The 18,229-nt window shown below is 43.9% G+C and overlaps 2 protein-coding genes across 7 annotated transcripts in view; one reads left to right on the top strand and one right to left on the bottom strand.

Moving 5' to 3' along the window:
- Window positions 1-1,513, top strand: part of LOC119648860 (chromosome transmission fidelity protein 8 homolog) — an 11,112-nt gene extending 9,599 nt beyond the window's left edge. The window contains exons 2-3 of the mRNA XM_038050745.1: window positions 817-946; window positions 1,004-1,513. Coding sequence (XP_037906673.1) covers window positions 817-946; window positions 1,004-1,297 — 424 coding nt within the window. The 3' untranslated portion in view covers window positions 1,298-1,513. The remainder of the gene's footprint in view (window positions 1-816; window positions 947-1,003) is intronic.
- Window positions 1,437-18,229, bottom strand: LOC119648857 (histone-lysine N-methyltransferase E(z)). 6 transcript variants are annotated; one of them, XM_038050737.1, is made up of 10 exons: window positions 18,038-18,229; window positions 17,808-17,965; window positions 17,236-17,734; window positions 12,618-12,778; window positions 12,458-12,472; window positions 9,517-9,543; window positions 2,915-3,015; window positions 2,673-2,850; window positions 2,049-2,615; window positions 1,437-1,956 (listed from the first exon to the last, which is right to left on the bottom strand). In XM_038050737.1, exons 1-10 carry the CDS (start codon window positions 18,157-18,159, stop codon window positions 1,547-1,549), a joined length of 2,238 nt encoding a protein of 745 aa, XP_037906665.1. In that variant the 5' UTR covers window positions 18,160-18,229; the 3' UTR covers window positions 1,437-1,546. The 6 variants fall into 6 exon arrangements, with proteins under 6 accessions (XP_037906665.1, XP_037906662.1, XP_037906666.1 ...); XM_038050734.1 differs by having other exon boundaries at window positions 2,049-2,850; XM_038050738.1 differs by lacking the exon at window positions 9,517-9,543.

The raw sequence follows: 18,229 nt of genomic DNA, 5'->3' as shown, positions 1-18,229 counted from the left end.
ACCCGCTCGATCACGAGAGCTCGTGTGCCAGACGCATGCAAATGCATTCAAGATTACGGCGGTCTGCACGGGGCACTGGCTCATTGGGGACCATGCCGCTACAACTCGCATTGCCGAAGCTGCGGAGAAGAAAGGGAAACCCTCATGCACTTTCTTTGCGATTGCCCAGCTCTGGGTAGAGTCAGGCTGCGGATACTGAGTAAACCATTCTTTGGGGACCTCAGAGAGATTTCTAGATGCAGCGTCGGAGAGCTGCTTTCCTTCGTCAATGCTACGGGCTGGCTCTGAAGATCCGAGCTGGCTGGACTCTGCCTCTCTGCTCCCATAACAACAGTCACGGTCTTAGGAGTTTGTGGCATCAAAACGGCGCACCAATGCGATAATTGGGCTCCACGGAGCGGCCACTGATACCAACCTAACAGTATTGAAAGAAGAATGTAAATACAATCAAACTAAGGATATCGAAAGCGGATTCAGTGCTATTTGTTCGTCGAGCTTAGCGTTCTCATCAACATTGCAGATAGAAAAAGTGCGGTAGCGGTCTGCGTCGTATCGCTCCGGGGCGATCCACTCGTAGGCCATCCTAGGATAGTGTGTTCAATTACATGCCATAGCCTGAATTTGAATCACCGCTCTTCCTCAATATGTGCTCCATCCATTGCCATTTTTGCTGTAAAACAGCCCAGGTCCAGCATTAAGTTGATGCGGACTTAGGACCCCATCATTCTCAAAACGAATAGCCTAGGGATGGCATTGGAGCTAATCATCACCCAAAATGTGTGCTATCATTAACAATACACCAATATTTTCTTACAGCCCTTCCAAAGACAGTGGCGTCCCAGAGTGGGCTATCGTTGAAGTGCAAGGTGATCTAGAAGTGCGAAGCGATCAAGTCATGGACGGCCAATTCGTAGGAGATCTTTGCTACAATAAATACGGACAACCTGTGAGTAAATGGCTGATATCATTCACTTTTCTTTTACCAGAACAGATTCGTTTCCAGATCTTTATCATTGGTCATCACATCCTACAGGGCCGTGAACAACCAATGGAGAAACCTTTCGCAGTTCTTCAAAAATCTCGGACCAACGAAGGCGAGAATTTGGATGTAACATCACAACTCGATTCAACGATAATGAGCACAGCAGGGGATCAGACTATTCTTGATTCAACCGTGGCCATTGAGAATAAATCAAAACAACGCACACAGTACACAGTGAGGGCGATAGTGACTCGAAAATTAATTTTTAAATCCAGACCTAAACCGATCATCGCGAATGTTGCGAAGCATGTTTAGTTCAGGGTAGGAGAAGGGGAGGATTTTTAAGATAGAAAGGAGTTTCAAATGCACTAAAATTTGCAGCAAGGATAAAGCTGCATAAAGCCTGCATGGATAAGCTTCGTATTCAACAATGTTATATTAAAACCCAATATTAGTTAATGTAAATTTTAGGCAACATTTATTGTTCCAAAAAAATATATTATCATAGTCAATCGCTTAAAATACAAAATACTACGAATAAAAATGCTCATATAAAAGTTTGCCTTATAAAAACTCCATTTCTCTTTCGATCCCGACAAATTTCAGCTGCTCCGTCGGTCCATATCGATAATCAAAGAACAATTCCTCGCCTGGCTGTATCGCTCGTTTAGCGAATATTCCAATTCTGTGGTCACCATTCACCATCATTACTTTGGCATAGCAATTGGGATTGATTGAATGGTTCGCGAAACGAATTTTATTTCCTTTCCGTGTTGCATCCACCACGAAATCATTGTTCAAGTTGAATAGGAAACTGCACATGTACTTGTCGTAAACTTTTCCACGACGATCCGCTTCATCTTGTGAGATTATCTCGCCACAATATTCCGAGATGAATTCATTTTTCTGTGCTGATTCTTTGAGGAAAATTCCCCAGCCAGCCACGTCGGATGGAGCCATGAGAAGATGTTTGTCTGGAAGGGACCGAAAATTGATATTTTTAGATTAATTTGTTTTAATTCTTGAAGGTTTTTTTTGTCAGATCTAATAAGAAAAATGAACTTACGCAATCCCCTCTGCACACTGACATTCTTGCAAGTTATCTTTGTCAGCTTGAACTGATCCGCTCCGCACGTCTGACACAAATCAGGATCACATTCACGTACCGCCAAATAGCACGGGCACTGCTTCGTATTACACTGAGCCTTGCAACGGCATCCAGGGAACCGATTCTGGCAATCACCACTGCAATTACAGAATTTCTCGCAAAAGTTCTGAGCTTGAATACACGAACAAGATTGATCACAAGGACCGGCATGATCGCATGGTGTGAAATTGTACACATGATTCGAGCCAGAGTCTTTTTTCAATTGAATCTTTCGACAATGCATTGACCAAAGCCGATGCTTCTTCTTCTTCTTGCGAGGTGGAGTGTAGTCTTGTCGTATCTCTTCGAATGGAATGTCGGCAGCCTCTTTTTGGCCAAACTCATAGACTTGTTGGCAGGTCTTTGTTAGCATCGCCTGAGCGATGGCGCAGTAATTGTTCAAGAAGACTTTATGCAGAGCGCGGAAAAGAGACTGATCGGCACCAGTCCAATCGCATTTGGTGTCCGAAGTGTTCATCATGCCCGCTAAGAAAGGAACATTTATTACCTGATTTTGTCCAGAATTGCTTGCGATATTCCTACCCATTATTGACGAAACTTCCGCTGAAGGTCCCGAACATGCTGGGGCGTCCTTATTACCTTGGAAATCTTTACTATACTGGCTGTTGCTATCGTTGCTATCTTCGGAGCTCGCTTCGTTACCAGAGTCAATTGGAGGCGTCTTCTTACTGTCCGCTGCTAACTTTTCCTTCATCCCCTCCTGTGGAAATCCAGTAATATTGTACATCTAATTCTTCTAAGATAAAAATGATTGTCCAACCTACCAATAACATATAACAAGAGGTACCACACGGTTCGGTGAAAGGCTTCAACTCCGGGAAGCGACGTTTCTGCAAGTTTGGTCCCGGATGGCAGGCTTGGAGACCTTATAAGAACAAACATACGTAATTATGTTAGTTTTCCTACTTAGTTACTGGCCAACAAAACTTTCCTCACATCCAGTATCGTCCCGGAACTTTGCTTTAGTTCCAAAACGATTATTACATCAGTAAATTGACAACTACCGCACGAAAAGTTATATGAAATTTCCAAACTTTGGGAGATTGAGTAGGAGTAAAGAGGATTGAAGCCTATTCGACAAGAAAGTGGAAAAAATTATGTCTACACTAGATCCTTTTCCCACAGAGTTCCAAAGAAGGACAAATCAAACAAATAAGTTGAGGATCAAGTTTTAATTGTGTCTTCATAGCAAAACTTTACGAGAAAGAAATGGCGGCAAAAGATAAATAGCTTAAGGGTACACTTTGGAAGAATTACTAGATCTCGAGTAGCAATAATTACAAGGAGCTCGCACCTGCTTTTTTCCCGCAAATTAAAAATTTTAAGTCTTTGGAGAGGGAACTTATGAAACTTGCGGGGGTATGCACTTCGTTGAGCTACCTGACATTGAGAGGGAAGTTCTACAAAGGAACCAAGGCTAAACGGCAAGAAATAAGGACTCTTTAATAACTTGGAAGGGAAAAGAAGGGTCAAAACTGATAAAAATGATCATCATCATCATCATCAACGGCGCAACAACCGGTATCCGGTCTAGGCCTGCCTTAATAAGGAACTGCAGACATCCCGGTTTTGCGCCGAGGTCCACCAATTCGATATCTTTAAAATCTGTCTGGCGTCCTGACCTACGCCATCGCTCCATCTTAGGCAGGGTCTGCCTCGTCTTCTTTTTCTACCATAGATATTGTCCTTATAGACTTTCCGGGTGGGATCACCCTCATCCATATGTTCCATATGTTGAGGCGGATTTTATCCACAACCGGACGGTCATGGTATCGCTCATAGATTTCGTCATTGTGTAGGCTACAGAATCGTCCATCCTCATGTAGGGGGCCAAAAATTCTTTGGAGGATTCTTCTCTCGAACGCGGCCAAGAGTTCGCAATTTTTCTTGCTAAGAACCCAAGTTTCCAAGGAATACATGAGGACTGGTAAGATCATTGTCTTGTACAGTAAGAGCTTTGACCCTATGGTGAGACGTTTCGAGCGGAACAGTTTTTGTAAGCTGAAATAGCGCGGATTTCATCATCGTAGCTGTTATTGGTTGTGATTTTCGACCCTAGATAGGAGAGAAATTGTCAACGGTTCAAAGTTGTATTCTCCTATCCTTATTCTTCCCGTTTGACCAGTGCGGTTTGATGTTGTTGGTTGGTTCGTCTTCGGTGCTAACGTTGCCACCATATATTTTGTCTTGCTTTCATTGATGTGCAGCTTAAGATCTCGCGCCAATTTCCGCTGGTCGATCTGGATGAAGGCAGTTTGTACGTCTCGGGTGGTTCTTCCCATGATGTCGATATCGTCAGCATAGGACAGTAGTTGGGTAGACTTAAAGAGGATCGTACCTTTTGCATTTACATCAGCATCACAGATCACTTTCTCGAGCGCCAGGTTAAAGAGGACGCATGATAGGGAATCCCCTTGTCGTAGACCGTTGTTGATGTCGGATGGTCTTGAGAGTGATCCTGCTGCTTTTATCTGGCCTCGCACATTGGTCAGGGTCAGCCTAGTCAGTCTTATCAATTTCGTCGGGATACCGAATTCTCTCATGGCCGTGTACAGTTTTACCCTGGCTATGCTTTAAAGTCGATGAATAGATGGTGGAACTGTTGTCCATATTCCAACAGTTTTTCCATCGCTTGCAGCTCAGAGAGAAAATCTGATCTGTTGCTGATTTGCCTGCAGTGAAGCCGCTTTGGTATGGGCCAATGATGTTCTGGGCGTATGGGGCTATCCGACCTAGCAAGATAGCGGAGAATATCTTATAGATGGTAGTCAGCGACGTGATACCTCTACAATTGCTGCACTGTGTGATATCTCCTTTTTTATGTATGAGACAGATAATGTCTCGTTGCCAATCGTCAGGCATTGATTCGCTGTCCCATACCTTGAGCACAAGTTGATGAACCACTTGGTGTAACTGGTCGCCTCCATATTTAACCAATTCGGCTGTAATCCCATCGGCTCCAGGCGACTTATGATTTTTTAGCCGATGAATTGCAAGGACTGTTTCTTCTAAACTTGGTCGTGGCAGTATTTGTCCGTCGTCTTCAGTTGGCGGGACCTCCAACTCGCCGATGTTCTGGTTGTTCAGTAGGTCATCAAAGTACTCAACCCATTGCTCCAATATCCCCATTCTGTCAGAAATCAGATTTCCATCTTTGTCTCGGCAGGATGAGCATCGAGGTGTATGAGGCTTCATCCTGCTGACTTGCTAGTAAAACTTCCGCGCCTGGTGCGGTTGCTCCCTCTACTTTTCGAGTTCACAGATCTGTTGGTTCTCCCAGGCTTCCTTCTTCCGTCTGTGAAGTCGCTTCTCCGCTCGACGGAGTTCGTGATAAGTCGTTGAGAATGCAACATTATTCGGTAGGCGGCATTCTTCCGTTCCGTTGCTAGCTTACATTCATCGTCAAACCAGCCGTTCCGACTCCTTTTGCGGCTGGGGCCAAGTATGTTTGTGGCCGTATCCATGATAACGTTCTTCAGGTGGTTGTGAAGATCATTTGTAGATGCTTCATCTCCAGGTCCTCTGTTGACTGCGGTTATTGCGGCATCAATTTCCCTCTTATAGGTGTCGCGGGGGCTGTGTTAACTCTCACCTGATTATCAGAGGGGATTCTAGGTGGTATTGTTATTCGAGCTCGGAGCACCATGCCAACGAGATAGTGATCCGAGTCTATATTGGCCCCCCCTATATGTTCTGACATTCATCAAAGCTGAGAGGTGGCGGCGTTCGATCAACACGTGGTCAATTTGGTTGAAAGGTGTCCCGTCTGGAGAGGCCCACGTATGTTTGTGGACCGCTTTCCCCGCAAACCAGGTACTTCCAACAACCATTTCGTGTGACCCTGCTAATTGAATAATCCGCAGTCCGTTATCATTTGTATTTTCGTGTAAGCTATGGGAGCCAATGTATCGCCCGAATAGGGGCTCCTTCCCTACTTGGCTGTTAAAATCCCCAAGTATGATTTTGATATCATATCTGGGACAGGCTTCGAGGGTTTGTTCTACTGCCTCGTAGAAGGTATCCTAGTATCCTGATAAAAATGATGAAAGGGCTAAACATCGACATGGTGTCTTCGGAAAGTTCACCAGCTCAAAACCAGGCTCAGATTCTCCAAGGACCGCAAATTAAAACATGAATCCAATGGGATTGAGATTGTGAGAAATGCTACATAGGACAAACTAAAAGACTGATTTCGGTACGCTGGGGAATGCACGAGAGAGAAGCGGAAACCGCCCAGGAGAAAGAATAAGAAGAGCACAACGTTGAAATCAATGATAGCACGGCACATGATTTAAGAGAGACATAACATCACATGGGACAACGTAGAAGTCATCAAGGAATGCGGGAACAGGAGGAAGTTGGACGCGTAAGAGAGTTTGGCAATCCTAAGGAAACCAGAAGGGAACAGATTGCCTCACGGCACGGACAACCTACAATCGAAGCTTCTGAGAGAGATGGCAAGGGTAACACCGGGCACTGCCTCCACGATCAATCCAAGCAATTATAAGATCCAAATGTTAAACTTTACTATTAATTAATATCTTAGTTGATCAGGTACTGAACAAGGGCATAACTAGTGCCAAATAAATAATATATCCCCCCCCCGTTTCAAGAAAAAATCAATTGCATTTTATTTTGATAATTTTTCCGTCAATTCCATCAATCAAATCTGAGGCATCTGATGATGTAATTACGAACACCTCGTTTCACTTGAGCGCAGAATGTCTCCCTTTATGGTTCTGGATGTTGGCCGTTTATAAAAGACAATGAAATGCGCCTCGAGGTAATGAAAACGAAGATGTTGCGTTGCGCCAGTGACGTAATACGCTTTGAATACATACGAATGGCTAGACTATGTGCAATCGATATGGGGTTGTACCGAAGGAGAAGAAGAGATATGATCAAAATTTCTAGACTCAATTACTCTGTATTGCAAATATTTACAATTGTTACAATTTACCCCCTTTAAAATACTCCCCTTGAGAGTGAATAAACTTCTCCCACCGGTGTTTCCACTGTTCCATGCATCTAAAAAAATTCTATTTCATCGATGTTGTTCCAGCGATTTTTCCTTGATCCTCTCTATCGTCTGAAACCCCTGTCCTTTCATTGGGTACTTGAGTTTTGGTAACAGCCAGAAGTCAGGGGTCAGGGGGAAAGGGTAGTCATCGAGTTTTTGGCAAAAGCTCGCAAATAAGGAGCGCGGTGGGACAAGGCCCGTTTTCGTGGTGGAAAAACCAATCGCCTGTTGCCCACAATGCTGTCCCCTTCTGACGAATCTTTTCACGTAAAGTTCTCAAAGTTTGCAGGTATCGATAACGATTGATTGTCCGATCTTGTGGGATGAAATAATGATGGATGACACCCTTCGAATCGAAGAAAGCAGTGGGGATCACTAGTGTCTGGATAGCTGAGTGGTTAGAGCACAAAGCTGTCGTATGGAAAGTCGCAGTTCAAATTTCACTGGTGGCAGTGCGATTTGTATCGTGATTTGATACATTATGACGGATACCAGTCGGCTCAGCTGTAAACAAGTACCTGAGTCAAATCAGCGTGACCAAGCCGTTAATTTTTGAATTCTGTTTTCATTATCAGAACTGGTTGTATTGTCTTATCATGATTTCGATTGTGATTGAGCATATGAAGAACTGAAATGCGAAAAACCCGGTCTAGTTCACCGAATTAGCGCACAAAGTGGCGAAGAAGCGAGAATCGGAAGGGCACTTTCTTCTCGAAAAGTCGCACTCACCACACTGAAGTATAGCTTTGCTTACTTCGTTGGCAAATGTTATCTGAAGTTGACGTTTTAATCATGCATTCGGTTTATTATAAATCGTTGAATGTATGTCGCATGAAATATGTTCTTCCTACGAAGCCACTTTTTCAAATAAGCAAGCGAATAATTAATACTACACGGTGGGGCAAAAAAATTACTCTATTGGAAAACTTTTGCAAATGGCGCCAATTGTCAATTCGGTTTTGACATTTGAGAAGTAGACAAACTCAGAATATAAATCGACGAGCCATGGATCGGTTTAATCCGAAAAGACACGGAATAATTGTTTCTATTTTTTGCAGATTTTCTTGCCGTGCGACACCAACTGGACAAACACTGGGGCGTTTGGTCACTCACCTTGAAGAGACTGGAACAACACGAGATATTCCCAAGGCTGGTCGGTCCCGGAGCAGCCATTCTGCTGAGAATGTTACTGCTGTTGCCCAAAATTTCGAAGAGGCCAGACGACATACCACGCAACTGAGCTTTAGACGGCGTTCCTTACGCAGAATTTTGGTGGAAGATTTGAAGTTGTTCCCTTACCAAGACAAGGCAAAGACAATGCATCAGCCGTTAGCTGTTGACCGCTAAACGCGTCAAACCTACGCTTAAGCCATCCTGCATTTCAACGATGAGGAGGACGATTTTCATCGAAAATTATCATGAGCAATGAGGCTCATTTCCATCTTAGAGGTTACGTGAATAAACAAAATAATCGTTTCTGGGACACCGAAAATCCGTTTATCACCCACAAGGAGCTATCATACTCGCTCAAAGCTACTGCGTGATGTGCTGTTTGCGCTGGAAGAGTTATTGAACTATTTTTCTCTGAGAACGCCGCGGGCCAAACGACGACTGTGGACGGCCCGCGCTACAGAGCCATGATTACCGATTTTTTTCTTCCTCATTTGGATGAATTGGGAATGGAAAAAATGTGGTTTCAACAGGTCGGTGCAACGGCGCACATTGCTCGAGCCACAATCGACTTTCTGAAGGAAGCATTTCCGGGTCGTTTAATCTCTCGTTTTGGTGACTTGAACTGACCGACTAGATCACCCCATTTGACCGTTTCAGACTTCTTGTTATGGGTTTTTTCTTTTGGAGTCGCGAGTTTACGTCAACAAGCCTCAGATTCTTGAAGCCTTCAAGGAGAATGGATTGGGACACTATTCAAATGAAACCACAAGAACGAAAAGAGGAATAATAAACTAGGAAACGTGAAAGGGTTCTTTGTTTGGAAATTTCATAAAAGATTTCGAAACCATAACTACGTGCGTATCTGACTTTGCAACATTAGATAAAATTGTAAGTCTAGACAATGTTTGAAAATTGCTTCAAAACGAGGAAAATGAGCACAACAAAACTCAAACTTCGGTAACTTTCAGTAAATGTTCATTTTCCAAGTTTACTATCGCGACTAAGAGATCTATTTCGTTGCTAACAATTCTTTCTATGCTTTCAATGTATATTTGCTCCACACTTATTTAATATGAGAATATTATCTTATGTCTCCGCTCATTGCTATCATGTATAGAAAAAAAAGCCAAAAAACATTCGCATTAGATCTATTTTGTTTATGCAACAATTTACCCATTCGGCAAATTCCATTTGTTGTGTCTAAATAGAAATAAAAAGATTTTTAAAATTTCTCTTACTAAAAGTGGAATAAATCGAAAGCTTAAATATTAAATTAAATTTTGAATTTATTTTTAAATTTCAATTGAATTATGCAAATTAATTTCGTGGTGATTTATCGGATTTTGTTGCTAAACAAAGGAAAAATTTCGATGCAATGATTTGTTTTGAATGAGGCGGCGATACATAATTTAGAATTTTAGCTGTTAAAAATCATATTTGAGAGGGAAAGTGTAGAGTTTACGATGGGTGAATTGAAACAACAAATTAAAGATTGCAATTGAGGAGTAGAGCTCGTGAAGATGTTCCTCTTTGTTCTTGAGTTGGAAGTGTGATGATGAATATGGACGTGGGAGCAAGGCACACTTCTATCCTTGGTATTATTTTTTTTTAGTAAGATTCGTGATTAATATTAGGTTGGGGAAAAAGTAATATCGTATTTTGTCAATAGATGGCGACACTTAAACATATCTTGTGTTGTACTTATCGCATCGGGTCATACTATACGGCGATTTGAAGACGACACTCTGGGCTACAAGTGTCTCTTTGACAGTTTTATGATGGTACGTTTCAGTCTCAAGTTATAGCGCGTTAAAGATGGAGTCCACCAAGCAAGATATTCGTCATATTTTACATTTTTACTACCCTGAGAGGTAAAAATGCAACGAAGGCGGCCAAAAAAATTGGTGAAGTTTATGGGTCCGATACCGTAACGATTCGCACAGCATAGCGTTGGTTCGATCGATTTCGTTCTGGTGTAGTGGATGTCGAAGATACACCCCGTACTGGTAGGCCAATCGTCGTACAAACCGATAAAATCGTCGAAATCATCCAAGTAGACCGGCATGTGAGCATTCGCTCGATTGGCCAGGAACTGGGCATAGACCATAAAACCGTTTGGAACGCTCTGCAGAAGATTGGATTTGGATGCCACACGAGTTGACGGAAAAAAATCTCTTGGACCGAATCAACGCCTACTATGCACTGCTGAAACGGAACGGATTCGACCCATTTTTGAAGCGGATGGTGACTGGTGAGGAAAGGTGGACCACGTACGAAAAAGATCGTGGTCGTAGCGCGATGAGCCGGCCCAAAACATCGCCAAGCCCGGATTGATGGCCAGGAAGATTTTGCTGTGTGTTTGGTGGGATTGGAAGGGAGTTATCCACTATGAACTGCTGGTGCTCAGAGGTGGCGGGGAGGAAGACGGGTCGGCAACCCTGTCGGCTAAACCAAAACCAAGTGGCCGAGGAGAACCTCTACGTGGTGGCACCAGGAAACGCTGTGTATCATTGGCTTGCCGGCCGGGATGCAGTAGGCGAATGCTCCAAGGCTTAATTAGGGCGATCAGACCCGAGTCTGCACGGGGATTCATCTGAAGTGGCTTCGGTCACGAAACCTTACCAGGGGTATACTGGTACCATGGGAACCGGGGTAGCCCCTGGACTCATATACCTCGGGAGAATTCCTGTCGTATATGAGTACAGCTCGGTTGTTTGCGGTTGGCTCCCTAGTGGGAGCTTCATGGGGGTTGTTGGTGATGCTCAAGCGAGAAGAGACCTTCGGGCCTCAGCGTGGTGTTGCGTTTCAACACGGGTGCCGTACTCCTTAGTTCGATAGAGATTTAGGTAGGTCTTGCATCCACCAGTATGAATGCTAAGCCATGCACTTGGTATAGACTGGTACCGTTGTTGCTTGTCTCAGTGGGGCTCTGATTGTGGTCCCAAAATCAATCCGTGTCTTAAGAAGACCGTAGGATTAAGTCTCTACGACAGGTACCTACGTTAAAACCCCAAGGACTTAACTATGAGCTGCTCAACTATGGCCAGACCCTCAATTCGGTCCTCTACTGTGAGCAACTCGACCGTTTGACCAGAAGCAGCCAGGATTGGTCAATAGGAATGATGTTCTGTTCCACCAGGACAACGCTCGGCCTCACACATATTCGATGACCCGCCAGAAGCTACGAGAGCTCGAATAGGATGTCCTATCGCACCCAGCGTATAGGCCGGGCCTAGCACCAAATGATTACCATTTCTTCCGGTCCATGCAAAACGTTCTTGATGCTACTAAGTTGGCCTCAAAAGAGGCTTGCGAAAACTGGCTGTCTAAAGTTTTTGCAAATAAGGAGGGGGGGTTTATAAGAGGGGGATAATGGAGTCGCCTTCTGAATGGCAACAAGTTTGCGAACAAAACGGCGCATATTTGACTTAAATCGGATAATTCTAAGTATGTTAAATAAAGTGTTAAAATTCGATCACAAATACGACATTACTTTTTCCCTAACTTAATATGAAGAGTTAGTGGAAAATTTGAAATGATAAAAATGGATGGCGATGGTGATGAGTGCAATAATTATTAAGGATGAAATGTTTTCAGTCGCCGAAACATACACTGCTGGGCAAAAATGCAAAATTGAGAATTTTTTTCTGGTAATCAGAAGAATTATTACGACAGGGCTTTGTGGAGCCTAGAGAACTTAAAAATGTCGCGTAATAGATGCTTTTTTTAACACAAATTTGCACGACTTATTCCATATAAATGGTCATCTTTCAAATATAATTCGATCTTATAAACTGACTCTCTCGTAACGAATATGCTACATTACGTTCACGCCACACTGAAACACAACCGATTACGATTTCGGATTCGCTACTAGCACGAGAGACATGTGGAAATGATTACCAAACTCCCTTCAGCAATGTATATCAGCGGCAATGAAAGTTCAATTGTAGATGCATAAAATATGACTCTACAATCTCATTAAGACATTTTAGTATTGTCTAACTTTATCATATCCTTTTTTTTTTAATAGTTGCTTTAATACGGACAGATTGCCTTAATTTCTCTTTGCAATTAATTTATTTAGTTCTGATGTAAAACGATTTCGACTCACCGGAAACTTGGTGACCTTTTGTTTGCAATTTTAATTTGTTTGTAGCGATAAATTTAAGGAAAAAATAAAAAGGAAAAAACACAATATTACTTTTGTTTTAATGCAAAATACTTATACTTATCTGTAAGAGTTTAGGGTAAATTTGAAGAGTAATACTCACGATGTAAGAAGCAATCATATTTGAAGCATCGTCGACAGAAGAGCGTATGAAATGAATGGAGTGTCTGCTCACGAGATACACTTTCAGCTTTCACTCCGTCAATGTTTGGAGTGCATTCGGGCGGACGATCCGGGTCGGTGCGTTCTGTTAGCTCAATATATCTGAGGGAGGGAAAAAAATTCGTTTCTTCTTCATTTTAGTTTATCTAATGTTGGGGTAATTCAGGACAGCTTTTTTTCAAAGCACGCAATCTAGGTGGCTAACTAAAGGATTATGAATCTGTTCAAATTTCCCGCTTCTCACCTCATCGCGACAGTACCCTGCCTGCGGTAGCGTTGACTGTGTGTGTAAATTTACAGCGGTTCACTATCAACATCATCACTTGACGTCTATCATATAATTTTGACGCGCACTTCGCTCTGTTTACTTTTTTCTCAAGTAACGTGTTTTCTTTGTTATCATCGTGCTTTGCGCGGATAATAAAATCAATTAACACTAATCTTTCATTTTTCTGTTTATATCACCTCGTTCTCACCCAACCGCGAGTTTGGTTGAATGTCGAAAGAAGTCCGGTCCCAGTATTTTCAAACAACGCATTTTTCGAACATTGTTTCTGAAGCATTTCTCGAACAGAATCCTTAAACTTAATCTAACAAAACAACAGAATAGCTGCGAACCTATACTAGGGTGAAACTTGGTCTCAGTTGCAAAGAGGCCAAATAATCAACTCGAATCGGGTTTTGTTAACTAAGAACCACAAAAGGCACGCATCTCAGAGGGTTTCCGTGATGCCGTTAAAGAGGTCGAACGATTTGATAATCGGCTGATGAAGCTCACCATTATATCGGCTGATCGCACTATTCACTTCTTCACTGCGTACGCACCACAGACAGGTCGACCTAATGCCGAGAAAGATGCCTTCTGGTAACTTCTCGATGAAAAGACTTGTCACGTACCTGCTGACGACTATGTCATCATTGCCGACAGGCCATGGGGGGAAGGGATTCGGAGCGCGCAATCAGGGTGCGGGCGCTCATGACCCTGTATAGTGTTATAGTGGGAACAGTAAAACGCAAATCGACTATATTCTCATAAGACGCCGACATTTTACTACCGATAAAACAGCGTGAGGAACACACTGCCCCGCGGCGTATCAAATCGTGGTGATTTCATGAGAAGAAAAAAGAAATGATCTGACTTACGCGATTATCGACCATTACAAATGTGGAAGAATCGTGAAACCAAATGAAAGATACGATCCAAAAAAGCGGCCTCTGCAACCCTCGGGGTCATCAAGCCGGGTAAGCGGTACATCAACCGAGATACTTCGCTTTGGAATGACGATGTTGAAATTAAGGTCCGTGAAAAAAATGCCTCTACCACAAATTTCTCGATAAAATATTGCCCAATTGGCAAATTTGTAAGAATCCCAACCGGAAAGCAAACAAAGCAATCGCTGTCACCCGAGCGGACCATTACAAAAATCTTTACGATAAACTGGACACTCGGGATGGCGAGAGAGATCTGTATCGACTTGCTAAAAGCCGTAATGAACGCACACAGGATATCGAACACTTCTGTTGCGTTAATGACAAGAACGGTACTTTGCTTACCAACCGTCGAGCTGCAACGGATAGATGGCGAGAATACTTCGAGCAGAATTTGCTCATAGTCCACTTCTACAATCATTGCCGATATTTGGACCAGTTCCACCTGCCAGCGCAACTGAAGTCGAGAAGGCAATAAAACGAATGAAATTGGGGAAAGCCACAGAACCTGACGATATCGCATCTGAGCTCTGGAAAGCGAAGAGCTGGGACCCAACACTGCTCAGTGAATTCTTTAACCGGGTTATTCAGGAAGGAAGAACATCATCTGACTGGCAAGAAAGTACTACTGTTCCAATATGGAAAAAGAAAGGTAGCCCAGCAGAATGTTCAAATTACCGTCCGATCCGGTTACTTTCCCATACCATGAAGATTTTTGAACGCATTCTTGACAAACATATTCGCGAAATCGTTGAAATAACCGTGAATGAAGCCGGATTTGGCAAAAACTGTGGAATTACTGATGCAATACACGCTGCGCGGTTACTCATGGAGAAACACAGTGAGAAGCATCGCCCTCTTTACATTGCATTTCTGGATCTAGAGAAAGCGTTTGACCGTGTGCCACACGAACTTATCTAGTACACTCTAAGACAACACTTAGTGCCAGAAGAGCTCGTGCGCTGGGTTCAATTGCTCTCCCACGATCTGAAAAGTAAGGTTCGAAGTATGGCGGGTGTATCAAAATCGCTTCAAGGAAGCGCCCTCTCATCAATCCTCTTTGTTCTTGTTATGGACACCGTCACACGGGATATCCAGCGCCCTACACACTGCTTTATGCAGATGATGTTTTCCTAGCATCTGATAGCAAAAATGATCTCGAGCAACTTGTTCAAAAATGGAATGATCGCCTTATGCAACACGGTCTTAGATTGAATTTAAACAAAACTGAATTTTTGACGACCGATCCCCCTGAAACAGGCACAATCACTGTCAGCGGCAGTGATCTGCCCAGAACTGAGCGATTTAAATACCTCGGGTCAACGCTATCAACCAATGGAGAGCTGCGTTATGAAATTGCTTCACGTATTAACGCAACCTGGATGAAGTGGCGTTCCACAACTGGTGTGCTTTGTGATCGACGTATCAACGAACGTCTCAAATCTAAAATTTACCGCAATGTCGTCCGTCCAGTCGCTCTCCATGGTTCTGAGTGTTGGCCGACCATAAGAGACAATGAACGGCGTCTTGCGGTAATGGAGACGAAGATGCTACGTTGGACTAGTGGCGTCACACGTTTAGATCACATCCGAAGTGAGGATATCCGCGATCGTTATGGGGTTGCACCGATCGTGGAAAAGTTGCGAGAGAGGCGTCTTCGATGGTATGGTCACGCAATTCGTGCAAACGAGAATTCACTTGCAAAGATTGGTCTGAACATCGAAGTCGATGGTAAACGACCAAAAGGCAGACCTAAGCAACGGTGGCTTGATACGCTGGATGGGGATTTGGAAGCCTCGAGATTGCACCCAGATCAGGCATTCGATAGAGCCAAATGGCGAAGCCGATCACGACGAGCCGACCCCGCTTGTGAACGGGACAAAGGCTGAAGAAAAAGAAGAAAAAAGAAGAAAACAGCCCGACTCAGACATGGTGCAAGCGATTACAAGCTTCCCGCGTCCTAAAACTAAAGGATTTGCGGAGGTTCTTGGCCATGCTAAACTTCTATCGTCGTTTCCTGGCCAAGGCCGTCCAACACCAATCCGTTTTGAACGCGTACTTGTCTGGCCCCAAAACTAAGGACACACGAGAGATCGTATGGTCTGAAGAGGTTGTCCGCGCGTTCAATAAATCCCGAGAGCAACTGACTGAATCTACACTCTTGGCATTTCCTCTGCAAGATGCCGCTCTTCACCAAAAGGTGAATCACATCTGGCAACCGTTAAGCTTCTTCTCTAGGCAGTTGAACCCCGCTCAACGGAACTGCAGTACCTACGATCGTGAACTGCTCGCCGCGTACTTGAGCATCAAATACTTCCTCTTCTCCCTTGAAGGCAGGCCGTTCACAGTGTTCACGGACCATAAGCCTCTCACATATGCTTTGAAACAAAAGCTCGACAAAGCGTCCCCTCGTCAGCTTCGACATCTAAGCTTTATAAGCCAGTTTACGTCAGACATCCAGCACGTGTCCGGCAAGGACAACATAGTTGTTGACGCTTTGTCTCGTGTCTCCGAGGTTAGCATCCCCGCCTCACTCGACTTCTCGGCTATTGCCAGGGCGCGGGAGGATGACGCAGTACTTCAGAGCCTCAAATCCAACCCCAAATACAAATTTCGGGAGTTGCCCATCTTCGGCTCGAATCTCTCTCTCTGCTGCGAAGACTCGGAAAAGGGACCTCGGCCTTACACTCCGGCCACCTTTCACAAGGAAGTGTTCCACGCGGTTCACGACTTAGCGCATCCAGACATCAGGTCAACAAATCGGTTAGTCACCGATTAGGCCCTCCATGAACAAGGATGTCAATTCCTGGGCCTGAGAGTGCAACACATGCCAAAAGTGTAAAGTCACCAAGCATGTAAGGAAAAAAGTGGGCTCATTCCCCCGCACTACCAAGCGGTTCCACACAACACACCTCGACATAGTAGGGCCTTTGCGAGACTCGCACGGTTATAGGTATTGTCTCACAATCATCGATAGGTTTACGCGCTGGCCTGAGGCAATACCTCTGAAAGACATTACGGCGCAATCATGTGCCGAAGTCCTCTGTCGAGAGTGGATACCTCGCTTTGGCGTCCCTGCAGTGGTCATCACTGACCAGGGAATGCAATTTGAGTCCACCCTTTTCTCGGAGTTAGGCAAACTCCTAGGGTTTAAACGTCAGGCAGTAGTCCGCTGACTTCATTCCTCCTTCACAGTTCCTCCGAATGACCCTTTTTAAGTGGCCACACAGTTGTGCGGGTGTCCGGTTTGGAAGTGATGCAGATCAGGTCATCCAGGTGTCCAATCTTTAGCAATTTATAGCTACTTGAATGTCAAATTGAATTAAAAGTAAACATTTTTTTATACTTACTTATCCCTCAGTTCATCCGGCGTACCTTTATCCGGGAAATTACTGCTGATGGCATGAAAAATGATTGGCGGCGGAAACATAAACTTCACCATGGGTTCGCCAGCACTACTCGAAGGTCCAGCTTCTGGAGATTCACTCTTCATGCCTTTCGAATCGCGTTTATTATTCTCCTCCTTTTCACTTCTCGATCGTGGTTCACGGTCCGTTGCCTCATTGTCCTTCACATAATATTGCATCAACGCATGCACCAAGTCCACAAATATAGGATCGTCCATAAACGAAGGATCCTTGTCGCCATGCACTTTTCCGTCGTAATTCTTAATCAGTTCCTCAATGAAAGTCCCATCTTGATCGAGGACCTCATCCCCCATGTACGGAATATTGTGTAAAACAGTTTCGTCCTCAACCATGAAATTCTGTTGCGTTGGGGCCCAAGTGTACATTGTAGGAATCGGCGTAACTGCGTGTATCACACGAATCGGCAGTTTTTGCGTTTCACCTGCGAAATAGTTTTTTGTTTACATCGTAAACCGGTTAAACCTTGGACAAATAAAGAAAAAAAATGCACTGACCTGCCGGCGTGTCTACTGCGCACTTCCCATCAACAGGAACGGCTTCGGCTTTTTTCATACAATTCACATGGGGAGGGTCTACGTTTTGTGGATTCCAGACAGCATTTGTGTTACACCACAAGTCCTCTTCTTCCTCAAGTATCTTCTGCATGTTGTTCCTGGAAACAGAATTATGTATTTAGTATGAAGCTTCGATACACAAGAAAAACAAATGGTCTTTGATGACGTACCGGTTACGATTCCATGCGATTTTCACCTCATCCGCACGCTTTGCGCGTTTTTGTTGTCGGATTTTCATATATTCGGCTTTTACGCGTCTTTTCCATTCTGCGGACACTTTAATCTTCGACATTTTAATAGGAAAATTCTTAATCAATTACAAGCAGACGAAGCCAAACCACCGACATCACAAGCCATTGAAA

The sequence above is a fragment of the Hermetia illucens genome, chromosome 2, assembly GCF_905115235.1.
Source record: "Hermetia illucens chromosome 2, iHerIll2.2.curated.20191125, whole genome shotgun sequence".
Classification (NCBI taxonomy): domain Eukaryota; kingdom Metazoa; phylum Arthropoda; class Insecta; order Diptera; family Stratiomyidae; genus Hermetia; species Hermetia illucens.
This window is presented reverse-complemented; position numbering and strand designations above follow the sequence as displayed.